At 42.4% G+C, this 20,492-nt stretch overlaps 1 protein-coding gene across 1 annotated transcript in view; it reads right to left on the bottom strand.

The window, feature by feature from the left end:
- Cdca2 (cell division cycle associated 2) overlaps positions 1 to 20,492 on the bottom strand; it is a 45,932-nt gene that overhangs the window by 21,939 nt on the left and 3,501 nt on the right. Inside the window, exons 5-8 of the mRNA XM_057786330.1 lie at positions 9,295 to 9,445; positions 7,520 to 7,704; positions 5,825 to 5,900; positions 1,430 to 1,638 (exon numbers count right to left, since the gene is read on the bottom strand). Of these exons, the coding sequence (XP_057642313.1) occupies positions 1,430 to 1,638; positions 5,825 to 5,900; positions 7,520 to 7,704; positions 9,295 to 9,445 (621 nt within the window). The remainder of the gene's footprint in view (positions 1 to 1,429; positions 1,639 to 5,824; positions 5,901 to 7,519; positions 7,705 to 9,294; positions 9,446 to 20,492) is intronic.

The following is a 20,492-nucleotide window of genomic DNA, read 5'->3' as shown; positions in this document are numbered from 1 at the left end:
TTTAATATTTTTTAATATTAGCTGGGCGGTGGTGGCGCACGCCTTTAATCCCAGCACTTGGGAGGCAGAGGCAGGCGATCTCTGTGAGTTCGAGACCAGCCTGGTCTACAAGAGCTAGTTCCAGGACAGGCTCCAAAACCACAGAGAAACCCTGTCTCGAAAAAACCAAAAAAAAAATATATATATATATATATATATATTTTTTTTTTAATTTTTATTTTAAGTGTATGAGTGTTTTGCATGCATGTACATATGTGTACCACATGTCAGGTGTCTGTGGAGGCCAGAAGAGGCCACTGGATCCCCTGGAGCTGGCATTAGACAGTTGTCAGTTGCCAAATGGGTGCCAAGAACTGGACCTGGGTCCTCTGTAAGAGGAGGAAGTGCTCTTAACTGTTGAGTCATATCTCAGTTCTTGGCTTCTATGTTTTAATAAACAGTATTATAGGCCCAAATTAGAGAACAGAAATCCCTAAGTATGTGTTAAAAATCATCCCTTTTTGATTTAGCAAGCTAAGAAAGATGTGAGTGGGGGAAATTTCAGTGTATTACACCAGCTGTCAGCTCAGGCAGATTTTACAACGCTTTGAGCATGAGACCTGCGCTAAAATAATGACAGGTGAGGTAAATGATATTAAAAGGGAGCTTTGTTGTAAGCATGGGAACAGCACTTTTAATAATGTAATTTCTTGAATGTCCATATTTTTGAGGATGAAATAAGTTTCTGTCTGTGTTTATCCAAAAGATTATAGAGGGCACACTATAAAGGAAGGGGTGTCATAAATCCACAGACAGAACAAGCCTCGCAGAAGAGAGCCAGGCCTGTAGGCAGGATCAAAGTCCTCGTTAATCATCACTTACATTTCAACCTCACCTAGAACCTTCCTAGTTTGAGGTTCTGAGTACTATAACCACCAAGATCAGCACCTGCTTTAAGAATAGTTTTCTGCCCCAAACAAGACTCCTAATCAGCACCGTCCGAGTTAGTACTTTCTCCTGACCAGGGAAGGGGCTGATGTGTACAACATGTATACATGCCCCCCACAGGCCGCTGACAGAACTGCTCAGTACATGCTACTGCTCTTAGGTTACTGTGCTCACAGAAACACGGCCGTCTGAAGAGGTGGTAAGCCCACATGTTTGGCATGCCTAGGTTACAGACTGAGACATTCGCCATTAACTAATTTGGCAACGCAATTAGTTATAATTTGGATAAATTTTTATACTTATACAGTTTATCTACATTACATTCTGATTACCAACGTAGTATTAATTTAAAATAGACCAATCTCAGACTAGTATTGTGAGCTAAAAAGAAAAGGAAAACCAAGTGGGAACAATGCACTTCACTCAACACCAGTGAACTTCAGTTACTGGTCTGACACAAAAGGACTTGGCACTCCTTTACCTTAGGAAGAGCAATTTTTACCTTTACATTCTCTGCAAACAGCCTTCCAGGCTTTTTCAACACAGACCGAAGCACAAAGGTCTTAGTGGGAGGGCTGCTGCCCCTACACACAAGAGTTCCTGGTGACCTGATGGCAGGGGCTGTGTCTGAGTTGACTTGTGGGGTAGGTGTGTCAACTGGAACAGCAACAACCGACTGTGTGCCCTCTACACAGTCAGCAACTCCAAGTCCTTCAATGAGAAAGAGAGTGGGATCATCTGAATCTGCTTCGTCAAGGCATGAGATACTCACTACACTTGCACAGACTGTAACACGATATTTAGAAATTCGGTAGCAAAGTGCTCAGGAGATAGAGGCAGGAGGATGGACAATTTAAGGCAGTCAAGGCTACACAGTGAGACCCTGTTTCACAAAACCAAGTGCTAGTGGTATAGTTCAGTGGCAGAGTGTTTACTTAGCATACACTAAATTAAATCCCAACACTCCCTGCTCAGAGAGGAAACGCCAGAGACTTCATTTGGACACCCAAGTGCTAGTGGTATAGTTCAGTGGTAGAGTGTTTACTTAGCATACACTAAATTAAATCCCGATACTCCCTGCTCAGAGAGGAAACGCCAGAGACTTCATTTGGACATGATCATAAGACAGAAGTAGCACTGGCTACACATTTTAGTATACATCTATGCAAATAAAGATAAGAGGTTTTGCTCTCCACAGAAATCTGAGTCAGAGGATGTTCTCTTTTCAAATTATTTCTGCCTTTTAAGCTCAACTGTCTGAATCAGCAACTGTAACTCATGCTATCAATAGGTGGCAATAGGGCAGCAAGAGCTACAGTCTGAGGGAATCCTGCTCCCCCAGCCATCGACTCTTCTAAAGTTACCAAGGGAATTTATCTAAATTTCTGACCCTCTAAAGACTCAGGATTCAAAGGCTGAGGTGGGATTCTGCTCCTCGGAGAGGCTGAATAGCAAGCAGATCACCCCCTCCCCTTCTCCCATCTCTCCAAAAAAGCCTTGTGTGGTTCCTGGCCTGCTCCTTAAAAACCCATCTCCCCCTGGCTCCTCCTTACCACTTACTGTCAGTTAGTTGCTAACCCAGCCTCCTGATAGCAGGTGAAATTTATTTAACCAAACACATCTTTGTATCATTAAACAAATATTCCCCAGAGCGCAAACAAAAGTAACATACCTTAAAATAATATTCTACAACAAGAGGGTGGGGAAAAAGGTGAGTGAGGAATGAGCCTTGGAGTGCTAATGGACATTTTCTTAGCATGCCTATTACTTGCAACATAAAACGAACCTAACTGGAGTCAAATCCCCAAAATAAGCCATTTTACTACTTGAGATGGAGGCATTTCAATATGTAAACAAAGTGGAAGAGGATATGACAAGGTGAGTGATTATCAGCCCAAATAGAAGCTGCCCCAGCTGATGTGCAAGCTCCACACTGGCAAATGCAAGGAGTCCAGTTAAGCTGGATTTCCACTCAGTGATGTAGATGCAATCTGACCGAAAAGAAAAAACCCTGTATGACACACACACTAAGACATCATCTGTGTTCCATGAAACATGTTATAACCATCTAAATCAGTGATTCTCAACCTTTCTAATGCCGTGACCCTTTAATACAGTTTCTCAGGTTGTGGTGACCCCCAACTATAAAATTATTTTCACTCCTACTTCATAACTGTAATTTTGCTACTGTTATGAATCGTAGTGTAAATATTTTGGAGATAGAGGTTTGCCAAAGGGGTTGAGAACCACTGATCTAAACAGCAAGGGAAGGTAGACGTTGAAATATGATTGCTAATGGGAGATATCATGTAAATGACTAAGTATTACTGAGCCACTTGGCATGGAGGGCCAGTGAGGCCATCAGAATGCCAGACTCTTAGTAGTGCCACAGCAGAGGCAAAGACCTACTTGACAAGACTTTCAACCAGGAGCAAGATGCAAGCAGTGGGGAAGGCAAGGGAGACAGTAGGTACAATATACAGTCTTCTCCAAAATAAATAAAAAAAATTAAATTTATGTTTGTTTCTGTATGTGTGTAAGAGTACTAATGTGCAGATACCTGTGGAGCCCAGAAGTGCAGATCTCCTAAAGCTCAAGTTACAGGCAGTTGTGAATCACCTAATATGGGTGTGAAGAACCACTGTGAGCCTCTCAAGATGAGCAGGTGCTCGTTATGGTGGAACCATCTCCCCGGCTTAACGAAAGTTTTTCAGCCCACCTGACTGGGTAGGTTCATCAAATAATCAGCACGAAACACTAGACTATATTAACAAAGCCCCATTGCTCACAGAATCCCCTTTCCCTGCTCATCCCAGCACTTCCAGGTAGGATTTAGTAGGGTGCTAAGATGTTCCCGCTTCAGAGGGACTGCAGAGTGTGGTAACACCATCTGTCCTTGTATTTTATCTATGCAGGCAGAAATCCACCCATCTACCTTAGAATGAAAATTAAAAGGCAGAGCAGATACTCACTACAAAGAAAGGATGAAAAGTTCATTTGGAAGCTGAAGGAAAGCTCCAAGGGAAACTGAGATGGTTAAGATTATAAACAAATCAAACAAAAGATGAGATACAAATGGGCCAGAAAAAGGGGCATATGCTCAGTAAGTATAAAAACTACTTTCTCTTAAATTACATGAAGCATTGGATTTTTAAAAGCAAAAATGGTAACATGCATGGAGTCACAGTCAAGCAAATGTGTATGTTATTGACTGTGCAAAGGGTAAAAATGACACGGAAAGGAAGGGAGGACATCAAGCCACAGGGGGAGTAAACTGTTGTGTTTTATGATGCATGCTAGAACCCAGAGCAAGAGAACAAGACAGAACGAGGTACAGCTTAAAAGATAGTAAACACTAATAAATTAAAACAGAATTCTACTTCCTCTGCCCAACACAGGGTTTTTCTATGTAGCTCTGGCTGTTCCGGAACTCACTTTGTAGACTAGGCTGGCTCTGAACTCACAGAGATCCACCTGCTTCTGCCTCCCGAGTGCTGAGATTAAAGTAAAGGCAAGTGCCACCACTGCTTGGCTTAAAACAGAATTCTTTAAAAAAAAAAATCAAATAAAACAAAAGGTGGCATATGGCAAAATAGATGTAAATCAAGCCATATCAATAGTTACTTGAAACCTTAACGGGCTAAAGTAGGGTGATCCCTACACCAGTTGTCACAATACTTAGAGGTAAAGGCAGGAACATTAGGAGTTCAAGGTTATCTCAGCCTATACAGTGAGCTGGAAGTCAATCTGGGCCATACAAGGCTATGTCTCAAAAACAGAACAAACAACAGCCAGATTATTTATAGTGTATTTCTAACAAAATATATTTGCTAGTAGCCATAGGCCCTTGTTTTTATTGTGCTATACATCTTTCTCCGATCCTTTCCCTTTCTGCCCTCTCCCCTTCTATTGTCTCCTGTGGCACCCACACTCCCAATTTACTCAGGAGATCTTGTCTTTTTATCTTTCCTATGTAGATCCATGTATGTCTCTCTTAGGGTACTCTTTGTTGTCTAGGTTCTCTGGGGTTGTGGACTGCAGAATTTTTCTTTGTTTTATGTCTAATAGTCACTTGTGCGTGAGTACGTATCTGTTTTTCTGGATCTGGGTTACCTCACTCAATATGGTGTTTTCTAGATCCTGGGAACAACCTACAGGCCCCTCAACTGAAGAATGGCTAAAGAAAACGTGGTACATTTACACAATGGAGTATGACTCAGCGGTAAAAAATAATGACATCTTGAAATTTGCAGGCAAACGGATGGACATATCCCTCCTGTTCCCCCTCCACTAAAACAGGATCTTGCCGTTTCCAAAGCTGGCCTAGAACTCCTAATTCTGCTTCAGCATACTGAGAGCAGGGATTACAGGCATACACCACCATGCATTGCTGGCCCTATCCTTATACTTTTATTATAGTAATATATATTATCTTATTATTATCATACTACTAGCTCACCAGTTTGGAAGTGCATTACTAACTTTAGTTTAAAAATTCAAAAATAATTTACTGGTTTATCGTGCGTGTGTATGATGTAAGTGTATGGAGGTGGGCGTGTGGCATGGAGTGCATGTGGAGGTCAGAAGAGTTTGTGTGAGTTCTCTCCTACCACGTAGGCTCTAGGGATTGAACTCAGGTTGCTAGGCTGGCAGTAGGCACCTTTTTCTAAGCCATCTAGTCTAGTCTACCTCAATTCTTTGTGATAACAGGAAAAAAAACAAACAAAAAACAAAACAAAAAACAAAACACAGTCATAGCACAATGATCCCAAAACATTCTGCCTACAACCCGTATAAAAGAATAATTGCTTTCACTCATTTCAGCTTATGGACACACACATCACAAATGTCTATGAATGGACAATGCATGTTTGCACTAAGGAAATGATATACTTACCAGGTGAAGTCTCCAGCAGCTCTGGAAGGGGAGCAACTACACATCCAGGCTGGGCTGGACCAATGTCGGATGACTTCTGGGAGAAAAGATGAAAGGATAAACAAAAATCACAACATGTTATTACTAACTGTACTGCTGCTAACACCTTTATGGAGATTTCAGTAACCACTGGGGTGACTGAAAATCTGTTGTTCAGTTGGTCTCGAGCCAGCAAGGGCAAAGTACAGTGGGCACTAACCCCAGAATATTCCACAAAATGATTTTCAACCCTGAAGAAAAGTTTATGAGGTTCATTTTTGTTGCCTACTGAAGCCTAGATAGCTGTGCTACCTGCTAGCCTCTAGAGAGGAAATTCTCAAAGGCATACCACATTAATTCAGAAATCATTTCTTCGTGATTTATGTGAATGAGTCAAAGTCTGGAAAGAAACAACTACTATTGCTTCTGCCAAATGATGATTTTCTATTACCTTAAATGAAGCAGAGGAAACTAGGAATATAAGCCAGTCTGCAATCAAGTGGTTCTTGTATTACAGGGACTGTAGAAGTGGTTTGGGATCATTGTGCTATGACTTCCCCCACCCGCCTTTTCCTGTTATCACAAAGAATTAGGGTGAGCTAGATAGATGGCTTTGAGAAGGTGCCTACTTCCAACCTAACAACCTGGGTTCAATTCCTAGAAGCTACATGGTAGAGGGGAAGAACACACACACAAACTCTCCCCTGACCTCCACATACACTACATAAAACTAAGGAGTCTCTAGTGACTTGCAATCACGTTACTAGGTCAGACATAAACTGGCTCTAAGTTGCAGAGGTGGCACAGACTGTTTCATCTGTTGGGTTCAGTAGGCAAATACTTGTTCTGCAAGCAGGATGACCAAGTTCAGTCCCCAGACCTCAAAGTGAAAAGAACCAACTCCTGAGAGTTGACCTCTGATCTCTATTACATGCACCCGTACCCTTTCTTCATACCCTCAAACAATAAAATTAAAAACTAGCTGCAGCTGTGATGGTGTCAGGCACCTCCACTCAGGAATGAGAGAAAACCCTGTCACAGAATGAAGACACAGAGAAGAAAGGGTCATGTGACTGGCTTTGTATCCTCAGTGCACAAGTTACCAAACCCGTTAATATTCTTGATCCTACTTTTGTAAAATTCAGGTAGGATTTTGTTTTTCCAGAACCTCGACAACATTAGGCTGTCACAATCCATAAGAATTCCTAAAGCTACTTGAAACAAGCAGAGAAGCAAAGATGAATTTTAAGAACAGTCTGTTTCCCAGGCAGTCTTAGGACAGACTAGGTGAACAGACCTGGACAGGAGCTTCCCATCTCAGTAATGGCTACTCCAGTTGATATCTGAACAACCTGCTCAGGGACCTGTGCTCCTGGCTGAACACAAAGAGTCATCTCAGGCCCAGCTGAGATCTATAGTCAAACCATCACTGTGGAGAACAGCTCATGCAGAAGACCCTCGGGCTTTATCTTCTCATAAAAGCAGTCAAAAACAACCAATCTTCCTAAACAGCTTCTAAACCAAGAGACAATAAGTCACACAATTTTACACATCACACACACACACACACACACACACACTTTTAAGAACCAGCAACTCTTATCTCGGGCCCTGACAGTCTTCAAACTGCTTGTGCAGAAAACCACTGGTCTGTCTCTGGGTGGAAAGCATAATCACCTTAGCCAGATCTGCAGAAGTGTCCACAGCACAGGTTTGGTTGTTGATCACCTGCACGGGCGCCACTTTCTCTTTGGCGCTGCTGAGGTGGTCATCAGGGCTGTTCTGGGAGGATATTCTCCGCCGTTTTGAAGATGAGTTTACAGGGAATCCAGAGTGCTGGTATTGAACAAGACCTTTTTTGGCTATATGCACAAAACAAAAATAGAAACAAAATGACATGGGGATAAATATTTTCTTTTACATATATCATTTTAAAATACCATTCATTATAACATCATTTAGTGTCAATGCCAATTTAGTGTCTCTATGTAAATCCTCAAAACAAAAATCTGCTAATCCCTTTCACTTAAAAAGGGAAACTGAAGGCAGGTGTGTTGACACACACATGTAGTGCCAGCTAGCACAAGGGAGGGTAAGAGTAGAGACCAGAAAGTTCAAGGCCAGCCTGGTCTAAAGCAAGCGCGAGACCAGCCAGGGCTGCGGGGAAAGCAGTGCAGTTCTCACCTGTCCATCTTTATCTCAGTGCTCAGTGCAGCCCTTGGGTGACTGAGCTTTCACAGGTGCCATCAGAACCAGTTTCCTCAGCTTTCCAACTTGGACTGATAACCACTATCTCTCCTCCAAGAACCCTCTAGAGCTTCAGCTGCACACTGGGACTACAGATACCCAGCCTTAAGGACAGAACAGCTACCAGGTTCTCAACTGCTCCAGGGTGCAGCCAGCACTGCTATATTATCCAGCCCGTAGTATGCAAGCCAATGAAACAAATCTCTGTGGTAATAGATACTCATTCTGTTGGTTCTATTTCTCTAGAGAACCCTAAGATACTACATTTGGTGCATATGGCCTGCAAACCACATGCTGGCAAAACCAGAAAGATAGTTATGTTCTAATTTGATTGTACTCAATTTTTGTGTATAGGGAAAACAAAACAAAAAAGAAAGCAGACAACTGCAATGTGTTCAGTTATTTCTATGTACAAATTATTATGACATTATAATAATGAAATAAAAAAGATTGAAACCTAGACAACAAATAATAGGTAAATTACAAACTACAATTCGGACATCTGAACGGATACTGAACCATGAAATAGACGGAATCTGTGAAGTAATTAGAGTGTAAAGTCCTAGAAAAACAGGACTGCAGGAAAGCCAGTATTTTGTCAAGCTCTGGTGTTTAAAGCTTGGTGACTAAAAAAGCCAGAACTGACTAAAAAATACCAAATGAACTATATGGACACAGCGAAGAATACAGATTAGTAACACAATGATTAGACTGGACAAATCTGTGGTAACATCAGGGCTGGGTATTTGCCATTCTATATGTTTTTGCAAAGTTTAACAAGAAGTCTATAAAAATCAATACAAATCTAAATTTGCTGCAGGCCCTATTTGAAGCCTGACACGGCTAGTTGACACTGGCCTTTTACAATCCAGAGCAAGTGTAACTATGGAAATAAAGGTCTAGGTTTTCAATAGAAACCATGAAGCCTAGGTGGGACTCGGTTGTAAAGCACTTGTCTAATACATTCGAGGCCCTGAGCATGATCCTTAGCATCACCAAAATAGAGCAGATAAAACTAAAACAAAACTCTGAAACCAAAAATCTAGGTTTGTGTAAATACTTCAGATTTTAGCTATGAGTCTCCATTTACAGAAATGACTATGCTCTGAAAAAAATACTTTCATCTTGTGGAAAGAAATCTTTACTTATCATAGAAGATTATCTTTATACACAAGAGTCCACCTTGATGAACCCATTTTACTCACTCAAATATGATGTCTGAGACTCTCCATCTGCCTTTGAGACTGCAGGACCACTGGCCATCCTCTCTGTTTCCTGTACGGAGTGAAAAGCAGACTGGAAAGCAGCCATTCGCTCTTTTAAAGCACTGGCATGTCGATAGAGTCCTGGAGTACCCTGTAAAATGTATAAAGTACAGGAGCATTATAAATCTAACAGCTTCTTAGCTAGGAGTGCTACCAATAACTCCAAAACAAAGCCCATGAAGGCTTATAAAGACAAGTTATAAAGACAGAGTTTCCTTTCCTCAGAACTACACATTTTGTGTCTGAATATTTAGTGTGCCACGGCCACCTTAGTGCTCCTCTGTTCCTGTTTTCTAAAATCTGAGCAAAGAATAGCTAAGTGGTTACCCACAGATGTATACCCAATATGCTGGCGGCTACAAAGCCAAGCTAATTGAAACTTAAAATGGATAGATGTTTGTTATAGAGGCTACAGACCAAATGCATCCCTACATTTGGGGAGTGGGGGGGAATAGATCACTCTGAAAAGGATTCTAACAGGCTTAAGAACAACCTTGGCAGCCATCATTGAGACAATGTCAACAAAGCAGTATGAAAGGGAACGAGAAAGCAGCTCAGAACAAATGTGTCTGAGAAGTCAACTTCAAAGCTGGAGAGCAAGGAAGAGCAAGGGAGCCCATCTGGAATACTGACAAAAGCGGCACAGAGAGCATCCACTGAAGTTAATATCTTCATCACAGAACTGTGCCCAGCACACAGATGACCTCCATCTGGGGAGACCGCCACAAGGCAAGGATGACCCCCTCTAGTTCCAGCATGTACCACTCCTGCCTCCTGGCTAACTCCTTAACGTCATCCTTCCTTAGGGCTGAAAGTCAGCCATTTACTTCAGACACAAACACAAATGCACAAGGCCAGGAGCACACAGAAACCCTGCCCATGAGGTTCTACACAAAGACAAAACTGAATTTATACTACTAAAAACCAACCTACTGATCAACACTTTATCCAGGCTGCTTTTTCTTTTATCCTGAGCCACTAACATTTCTTTTAATGAGTAATCTGTGGTAATTTTAACACTCTAACCAATGGGAAAAGGAAAAGAGGGAAAGAAAAGCTACCTGCTTTTACGGTATTATAAGGAGAAAAAGATGTTAAAATCCTGAAGCCATGTTTGATGATCTGCTCTTAAATTTGCATAGTTAAGCACAGTCCTATGACAAACTGCCTACTACATAATAGTGGAACATTTTAAACTGAAATGTACCTGATGATGTAAACCTTTATGACATAAATGGCACGTAATACTGCCAACAGGCCTGTGGGCAACTCATCTTAAAGGCGCACAAATTATCTTGAATGCACATTTCTGTGAGCTCGTTTGAATGTGTCAGGGCTGGTTTAGTGTCTCGGGAGCTCAGAGCACTTGGGAAGGCTTAAAATACGTTTCCCTAATTAAACCTGTTTCCTGATAGGACAACGTTTATGAACAAAGTCTGAACACTTCTGTCATGCCGTTGTCTCATGAGTTGTGTTGGTGTCAGTAAGTCAAGTACAGAAACTATTCCAGGCGCTCAAGTTCTTGGGGTAGGGTGCATGGGTGGAGATGGGTCCAGGTGGGAGTGGAGTGATAGCCCAGAGCAAGGTTTAAGAACATACTAAGATGTTACGGAGAAAGCACCAATGTGGTTGAGCCAAGAAATACGCTGCTTTGGCTACTTAGGAAACAAAGATCTGCAGTGGCACTTGGATTGAAACCACAATGAGAAGTGGACTGACACCAAGGGAACAAGGCGTACAGAAAAGACAATAGTAGAAGCCCTCGGAGCAATCAGAAGAAAGCAAGCCTGTGTGCCCAGTAACTAGAGGAAGGCAGCAATGAGGCCACAAGTGGGCAGGGCTCAGGCCAGTGAACAAAGAGACTTCAAAAAAGTAGATTGGTCTCAAATAGGAAACATGGGAAGCTTAAAGCAGCGGCAATAAGTGATTCATTCTAAAATACCTCTTTGATCTGTGCAATAGTGGGTGGACTGGGGAAAAGGAAAGGAGGAGACCAATTGAAGACCCAGGCAGGAAGGATATGAGGAATCTCAGATAGGCCTATGAAATGCAGCCTAAAGGACTCTGATGGGCACGTAAGGCGGAAAAGACCAAGGATGACTAAGAGGTATTTGGCCCAAGTAGCCTGGATAAGGTGCTGAGAAATACAAATCTACTGTTCAGCTTTAGCTAGTATGATGGCTACTCCTGATAGTCAACTTGCCAAGATTAGAACCACAGAGGAGACAAACCTCTGCGTGTAGGTGAGGACATTTCCAGAGTGGAGGAAGGCCTGATTTGAATGTGGTTTGTACCATCCCATGTGCAGGGGCCCAGGCAAAAGGAAGAGAGAGGGAGAAGAAATAAAAGTTCCGCCGCATTGAACATGGAGGCAGTGTGTTCGTCACTGTTTCCTGATTGTGGATACAATGTGATCTCAAACTCCCTCCACCATGCCATTCCCACCATGTAGAACTGTACTCTACAACTGTGAACCAGAATAAACTCATTTCTTAAGCAGCTTCTCTCATTTGTTTCGTGACAGCAATGGGACAAGTAACTAATTAGGCTGGGGCATGCTTGGAACACTTCACTCAGCACTCCGTGACGTCACAGGCAGCTGGTATCTAGGTCTGGAGCTCTAAGGTTCTCAGCTGAGGACATTTCAGAGTCATCAGCACATAGATGATGCTCAGAGCAAACAAACACAGAGATCTAGGCACACCAGCATTTGTGAGGGAAAAACTGCAAATCTAACAGAAATAACCCCAGTGTCATAGGAAGAAAACGGGGCAGGTGTATAGTCCTTTAACCCAAATGAGGAAGTGTCTCAATGTATTAAACACAGCCAAAGCCACTGCAAGTCTGAGAAGTTAAAAGTGGCTGGCAACAGCAAGAGGATGGCAGGGAGCAGGGCATAGTAGCATGTGCCTGTGATCACAGCAACTGGGAATCTGAGGCAAGAAGATTGAGCTCCAAACAAGCTTGAAGCATGTTGAGATGTCTCGGTGTCCCACCAAAGGAAAGGATGGCAAGGAGGGAAATGGCATGAGTCAAATAGAACAGGTAGAAGTAGTTTGCCAGAGGTGGGACAGAAAAGGAATGTGGTGCTTTAAGTAAGAAATGTTCCCCCCATAGGCATGGTGTTTGAACTTGGTCCCCAGTCGGGGTCACTGTTTGGGAAGTAACCTTTCAGATACACAGTCTGGCAGGAAGAAGTACATGAGAGGAAGCAGCTTTCTTGAGAGCTTACAGCCTTGCCTGGGTGTAGGCCCATATTTCGGTATGGCATAAGAGCCATTAGCCCGGTCTGAGCTGATCATGTAACTCTGCAGACAAACTGTCTCTGTTTAACAATAGCCAGGATGTGCTGCTCCTAGTTTCTTTTGTTAGAATGCGAATTACCTGAGAAGAGATGTTGGCTAAAGCTGATGACTTAAGAGTTTAGAGGGTCGGTGCTTCCTCCTTTTGTAACTAAGAGGATGTCTTATAGAGATGCTAATTCATGGCCTACCTGACTGCTAGCATACAGGTAGATGCTGACATGCCTTAAGCCCATGCACCTCGTTGCCTAGGAGACAGCTAATGTGTTTTCCCACTCAACTGATGTGTTGGTATGTAAGGTCTTTGGAGAATAAACGAGAGATCTTTTTGGAGAGATCTTGCCCTTGAAGGATGACCGTGTAAGCTGTGTCTGATTATTCCTCGCGACTCCGTTCCAGTCCAGTTAGGGAATTTGTGTTGGACCCACATGGGCTTCAACATAATGGCGCTAGCAACGTGGGGCACCACTGAACCCCGAGATTAAAGACAATGTGGTGCTGACTACTGAACCCCGAAACGAATGCCGGAGGAAGTACGAAAAAGAACGTGGTGCTGACCGCCAAACTCCATGACCCCGGAGAAGGGACAACATGAGAGAGACGGTGAATGCTGATCACTGGATCCCAGAGGGAAACCGGAGAAAGGATGGAGGAGAACCGCAAAAAGCAAGGAAGAAGTGACCAGAACCCATGAGAAAAAAAATCGGAAGATGCGTGAGTAAAGTGCGCTTAGATAATGAGCCGGGATTGTAATATCGGGAGTAAAGCTGGTAAATATAGAAATATGGGACAAGGAGAAAGCAATCGAATGGCCATGCAGTTAATTGAAGATATTTTAAAAGACAGAGGAGAGAGAGTACAGCAGCATCAGATACAGGAATTTTTAGAATTCATAGATGAGATATGCCCTCGGTTTTCACAGCGTAGGACTGTAGACAGCTGTATAGAGAGAAGTAGGAATGAGAATCCAACAACATTATTGTAATTATGGACCAGAAAGCATCCCTGAGGATACGCCTTATTTTTGGATGTTGATACAGGAGAAGTTGGACTCAGATCCTGATCAACAGGAGGCAGTTCCATCCGCTCCACCTGAGGAGTTGCTAGATACTCTTTCAGAACAGAGCAGCTACAACAGGCCAGAGACTAATGATTCAGGCCTTGAAAGGGAGTTCTCATCCCTCTCACTAGCGAACGGCAGCGCTGAGAGGCAGGGACACGAGGACAGAGTTCAGAGAGAAATAAAAGGCCTGAGAAGGATGGTAACCTCGCTATCGCGCAGATTAGGAGCTATGCAGATACAGTATTCTTTTCAGAAGAACGATAGCCTTCCTACAGCAATGGCGGGCTTAGATCCACCCTCGGCTCAGAGTACACCGAAGGTGAAGCAGAGGCATAACGATAGCAGTGAATCTCCTCTACAAGCTTGTATCAGAGAAGCCGTTAGCAGAGGAGAAGAGGTGCAAGGATTTCAATTGTTCCCAGTTATCGAGCAGAGAGATGCGCAAGGAAATCTGCTTAGAGTACATACTCCTATATCATTTAAGTTACTCAAAGAATTAAAAACTGCTTGTGCTCAATACGGTGCCACGACATCCTTTACCCAGACACTGGTGGAAAATATAGCTGTAGAAGCTCTACCACCAGCGGATTGGAAGCAGATAGCCAAGGCTTGCCTGTCAGGAGGAGACTATCTATTGTGGAAAACTGAATTTACAGAACAGTGTCAGGCCACAGCTGAGAGAAACAGGACTCAGCAAATTCCTATTTCATATGAGATACTGGCAGGTGAAGGACCCTATACGGGAGCAAATCAGCAGTTAGAATATGATATGGTAGCTTATGTCCAGATCAGTACAGCGGCCAAGAAGGCCTGGAATAAGCTTCCATCGTCAAAAGAGCAGACTGAGGAGTTGTCTAGCATAAGACAGGGACCAGATGAGTTATTTCAGGATTTTGTTTCCAGACTAACGCAGGCATCTAATAGGTTGATTGGAGACTCAGAAGCAGCACAGATAATAATTGAGCAGTTAGCATTTGAGAACGCCAATGCTATATGCAAGGCAGCTATAAGGCCTTTTAAGAAACAGGGTAATGTTGCAGATTATATCCGAATCTGCTCAGATATTGGCCAATCATATACACAAGGAATGGCATTAGCGGCTGCTTTACAGGGAAAGACAATGATGTCTTATCCCAGCAGGGAGACCTAGCCCCAGGAAGAGCACAAGCTACAGGAATGCCTGAAGGCTGTTTTGGATGTGGTCTTATGGGACATCAGATCAGACGATGTCCTGATAGACGAGCAAGCCCTAGAACTAGGAGAGAACCAGGATTGTGTAGGAGATGCAGAAGAGGAAAACATTGGTCGAACGAGTGTAGATCAAAAAGAGATGATCTCGGAAATCCCCTTTCGGGAAACGGATTCAGGGGCCAGCCTGAGGCCCCACGACAAATTTATGGGGCAATCCAGCAATCTGCACACCAACAAGGAGATATATACAGGACCTTTTCAGAGCCACACCAGGAAGTGCAGGGCTTGACCTCAGTTCAGCCGTTTACACGGTTATAACGCCTGAGATGGGGATGCAAGCTCTTCCCACAAGGACCTATGGGCCTTTTTCCAAAAGGTACTGTAGGATTACTGCTAGGAAGAAGTAGCTCAAAGATGAAAGGGATCTTAGTGGCTCCTGGAGTCATAGATGCTGACTTTGAGGGAGAGATCAAGACAATGGTTCATTCACCTAAGGGAGTTTCTGTAGTAAAGGCAAGTCAGAGGCTTTCACAATTAATCTTACTTCCAGCTGTGCAAACCAATAATCAGAGTAAAAAGGAAAAGAGAGGAGAAGATGGATTTGGTTCCTCTGATGCATTTTGGGTACAGACCATAGGTCCTCAGAGACCAGAACTCACTTTGTTTATAAATGGAAAAAGATTTTCTGGCCTCCTGGATACTGGCGCGGATACTTCCATCATAACCGCCAGTTAGTGGCCTTCTAAGTGGCCAAAAACGGAGACACCCAGTTACAAGGAATTGGTGAGACTATAAATCCTGAACAGAGTAGCAATGAACTGCATTGGAAAGATGAGGAAGGACATGAAGGAACTTTTAAGCCATATATTATTCCCCATTTACCTGTGAACTTATGGGGCAGAGATGTCATGTCCAGAATGGGAGTATATTTATACTCTCCCAGCACGGCTGTTACTAATCAGATGTTTCAGCGAGGAGTATTACTTAATCAAGGTCTAGGCAAGAATAATAAAGGAAAGGTAGATCCTGTCGTATCAGACAGTAGACCTTCTAGAGCAGGATTAGGGTATTTTTAGGAGAGGTCCATGCAGACCCGATCATATGGAAAAGTGATGAACCTGTATGGGTGAGTCAGTGGCCTCTAACACAAGAAAAATTAAAAGCTGGCCAGCAGTTAGTGCAGGAACAGCTGGATAGTGGGCATATTTCACCATCTAATTCCCCATGGAACTCTCTAATTTTTGTTATTAAAAAGAAAATGGGAAAGTGGAGATTAATTCAGGATTTAAGAGAGGTCAATGCAACCATGCAGCCAATGGGAGCATTGCAACCAGGGTTGCCGTCCCCGGCAGCCATCCCAAAAGGCACGCATAAGATTATCTTAGACTTGAAGGATTGTTTTTATACAAGACTGTCAAAGATTTGCTTTTAGCATTCCTTCAGTTAATTTCAAAGAGCCAATGAGGAGGTATCAATGGAATGTCTTACCTGAAGGTATGTTAAATAGTGCTACTTTATGCCAAAAATTCGTAGCCCAAGCTATACAGGAGGTTAGAAATCAATTTCCACAGGTTTACACAATTCATTACACGGACATCTTGCTGGCTCATAGAAATGAAGATACTTTACTAGAGACATATGGATTGTTACAGCAGTGTCTAAGCCATGCAGGTTTGGTTATTGCTCCTGAGAAAGTACAGAGGCACCCGCCTTTTCAATATCTAGGTCATATGTTATACCCCAAAGAAATTAAGCCTCAAAAGATAGAAATCAGGAAGGATGACTTAAAGACTCTTAATGACTTTTAAAGGCTATTAGGAAATATACAATGGCTAAGACCTTATTTGAGGTTTCCTACAGGAGACCTTGAGCCTTTAAGTGAAATACTTAAAGGAGACAGCGATCCAAATTCTAGCAGGCAGCTTTCAGAAGCTGCCAGACAGACTCTCTCACAGATAGAGCAGGCTATACGGGAACAGCAGGTGTGCTATATTGATTATAGACTCCTACAGCAGTCTTATGGCAGAACGGACCACTTTTATGGGTGCATCTGCCTGTATCACCAGCAAAAGTATTAAATCCTTATTTTGAAGCAGTAGCATGCTTAGCACAGAAGAGCAGAATGGAATCTAGAAAATATTTTGGCAAACAACCAGCTGTAATCAATGTTCCTTACACTAAGCAGCAAATTGAATGGTTATTTCAAAATAATGACTCATGGGCAATTGCATTTGCTCAGTTTCAAGGTCAGATTAATAATCTTTTCCCAGCTGACCAGTTACTACAGTTTACACAACAGCATTCATTCATTTTTCCTAAAATAGTAGCAAAGAATCCCTTAAAGAATGCTTTGTTTTTCACTGATGGCTCGTCTAATGGAAAAGCTGCTTATGTTGTCAATGGCAAAGGACACGTGGTACAGACAGAATCAGCTTCAGCTCAAATAGTTGAACTGCAGGCTGTAGCTCTGATATTTAAGAATTTTGAGGGGCTGGAGAGATGGCTCAGAGGTTAAGAGCAGTTCCTGCTCTTCCAAAGGTCCTGAGTTCAATTCCCAGCAACCACATGGTGGCTCACAACCATCTGTAATGAGGTCTGGTGCCCTCTTCTGGCCAGCAGGCATACACACAGACAGAATATTGTATACATAATACATAAATATTTTTTTCAAAAAAGAATTTTGATAATAAGGCTTTTAATTTATATACTGATAGCTGGTATATTTATGAAGCATTAAAAATCTTGGAAACAGTGCCATATATAGGAACTAGCAATGAACAAGTTAAAATATTGTTTCAGCAGATTCAAAAAGCCATACAATGTAGAAAGTTACCATGTTTTGTGGGACATATCAGAGCGCATTCAAATCTTATTGGTCCGTTAGCTGAAGGTAATGCTCTAGCTGACGAACTTACAAAAATTATTGCTATATCTCAGGTTGAACTTGCACAGCAATCACATGCTTTGCACCATCAAAACAGTTTAAGTTTAAGAAAGCAATTTAAGCTGACCAGAGAAGCTGCTTGACAAATTGTTAAACAATGTGAAAGATGACCACAATATCTACCTGTGCCTCATTTGGGGGTAAATCCCCGAGGACTTCTTTCTAACCATATATGGCAAATGGACGCAACTCACATTACTGAGTTTGGAAAATTGAGATACGTGCATGTGACAATTGATACTTACTCAGGATTCATAACGGCCACAGCACAAACTGGGGAAGCTGCCAAGCATGTAATAACTCATTGCTTAAAATGCTTTTCATGCATGGGAACCCCCAAGGTAATAAAGACGGACAATGGATCCGGATATGTTAAAAAAGCCTTTCAAAGATTTTGTACTTAACGGAATATTGTTCATAAGACTGGTATTCCATATAATCCTCAAGGACAAGGAATTGTGGAGCGTGCACATAGCTCCTTGAAAACACAACTCCAAAAAATAAAAACAGGGACCACACAATGCCTTAAATCATGCATTGTTTACACTAAACTTTCTAAATACAGATGTCCATGTGTGATCAGCCGCGGACAGACTGTGGCATAATGGTACAAAAACCACATTTGCTAAAGCAAAATGGAAAGATCATTGCACTGGGATTTGGAAGGGACCCGACCCCATCCTAATATGGGGTCGAGGGCATGTCTGTGTTTTCTTACAGGACGAAAACCAAGCAAGATGGCTTCCAGAGCGGCTAATTCGATGCACTCAGCAGAAGGAAAATGGACCTGAGGACAGCTTAGCAGACAACCGTGCCGCAGAAGGAAAAGAAAGAAAACGGCTCCAGGAGGAATCCAGTAACCCAGCCCACAGAGAGGAGCCTGATCCCGACCTGCAACTCACAGCACTACAAGGAGACTTCGGACAAAGAGATCCTGCTGAGAGGAGCTGACTGCAGGGAGACTTCAGACAGAGAGATCCTGCTGAGAGGAGCTGACTGCGGGGTCTGCTGCTGGCTGTGGTGTGAAACCTGTTGCTTCAGAACTAAGATACAAACTGAACATTTGAGTGTTCTCGGTTTATGGGACAGAACTCATTTTGAATAAAATATTAAACCTAAGAACTAAGACCTAAGCTTTCCCCTCAGGGAAAGAAAGATGCAAAATAAAGTATGACTAAAATCCCTCTTCACTTAACAAGGGGACAGACTAAGGGTTTAACAGCTACACAGAGACTGAAAATGAGATTTAATAACAGCAAATGGTATTACACTCTTAACGGTAATGACCTGATATTTACAGCTGCATATAAGGTGATGGGAAAAAAATCTGGTAATGACCAATAGTGCTAAATACATCGGTAATGACTGAAAAGAATATGAAATTATGGTAAAGAAAGAGTATGAAAGAATTGGTAATGACCAACTAGATAGGAAATTATTAATAATTAAAGAGTTGGTACTGACCAACTAAATATGAAGTAATGAATAATCGAAGTGCTGGTTTTGACTGGCTAAATATGAAATAAATAATTTGGAAAGCTGGTACTGACCGGCTAAATATGAAATTATGAATAATTTGGAGAACTGGTACTGACCGGCTAAATATGAAATTACGAAAATTGGGAGAGCAGGGTTTGACAGGCTAAGTATGAAATTACGGTATTAGAAATTTAAAGACCAGTATTGACCGATGATGTGGAAAAATCATGATTGTGAATTGCTGCGATTGACAGTTGGCTGAAAGAGAGGTTGTGATGATGATGTTGAGAATTGATACGTATGTTGAGAAAGTAAGCTTTGAATGATGTTCTGTACTAGCGGAAGAAACATTTTCAACTCAGGTGATTCTACTCTCCTTTAAGATAGGAGAATATAGTTTTTGGGAGCATAATTATTCATAAAGCATTATGATATATCCTGACAAAACATATGGCTTATACACAGGGCCTGAAAAGCATATTTCTCTCCACTAATCTCTTCTCTTTACAGAAGTCGGCAGTCAATGACGGGTTTGAAGCTTCTTCTCCCCAGATGCCTAAGACAGGGGCTTGCATAAATGATGCCCGTTCCAATGACGGGAAAATTTGGGTAAATGAAGAGGACTTTGCCCAAATCAGGCGCGACTTATCTGTCCTATTGCAAAGGCACAGGGGTTATTAAAATTAATAAGAGAGTGGATTGTGGGCCCATATTTCGGTATGGCACAAGAGCCATTAGCCCGGTCTGAGCTGATCATGTAACTCTGCAGACAAACTGTCTCTGTTTAACAATAGCCAGGATGTGCTGCTCCTAGTTTCTTTTGTTAGAATGTAGATTACCTGAGAAGAGATGTTGGCTAAAGCTGATGATTTAAGAGTTTAGAGGGTCGGTGCTTCCTCCTTTTGTAACTAGGATGTCTTATAGAGATGCTAATTCATGGCCTACCTGACTGCTAGCATACAGGTAGATGCTGACGTGCCTTGAGCTCATGCACCTCGTTGCCTAGGAGACAGCTAATGTGTTTTCCCACTCAACTGATGTGTTGGTATATAAGGTCTTTGGAGAATAAACGAGAGATCTTTTTGGAGAGATCTTGCCCTTGAAGGATGACCGTGTAAGCTGTGTCTGATTATTCCTCGAGACTCCGTTCCAGTCCAGT

This window comes from Chionomys nivalis, chromosome 12, assembly GCF_950005125.1.
Source record: "Chionomys nivalis chromosome 12, mChiNiv1.1, whole genome shotgun sequence".
Classification (NCBI taxonomy): Eukaryota; Metazoa; Chordata; class Mammalia; order Rodentia; family Cricetidae; genus Chionomys; species Chionomys nivalis.
This window is presented reverse-complemented; position numbering and strand designations above follow the sequence as displayed.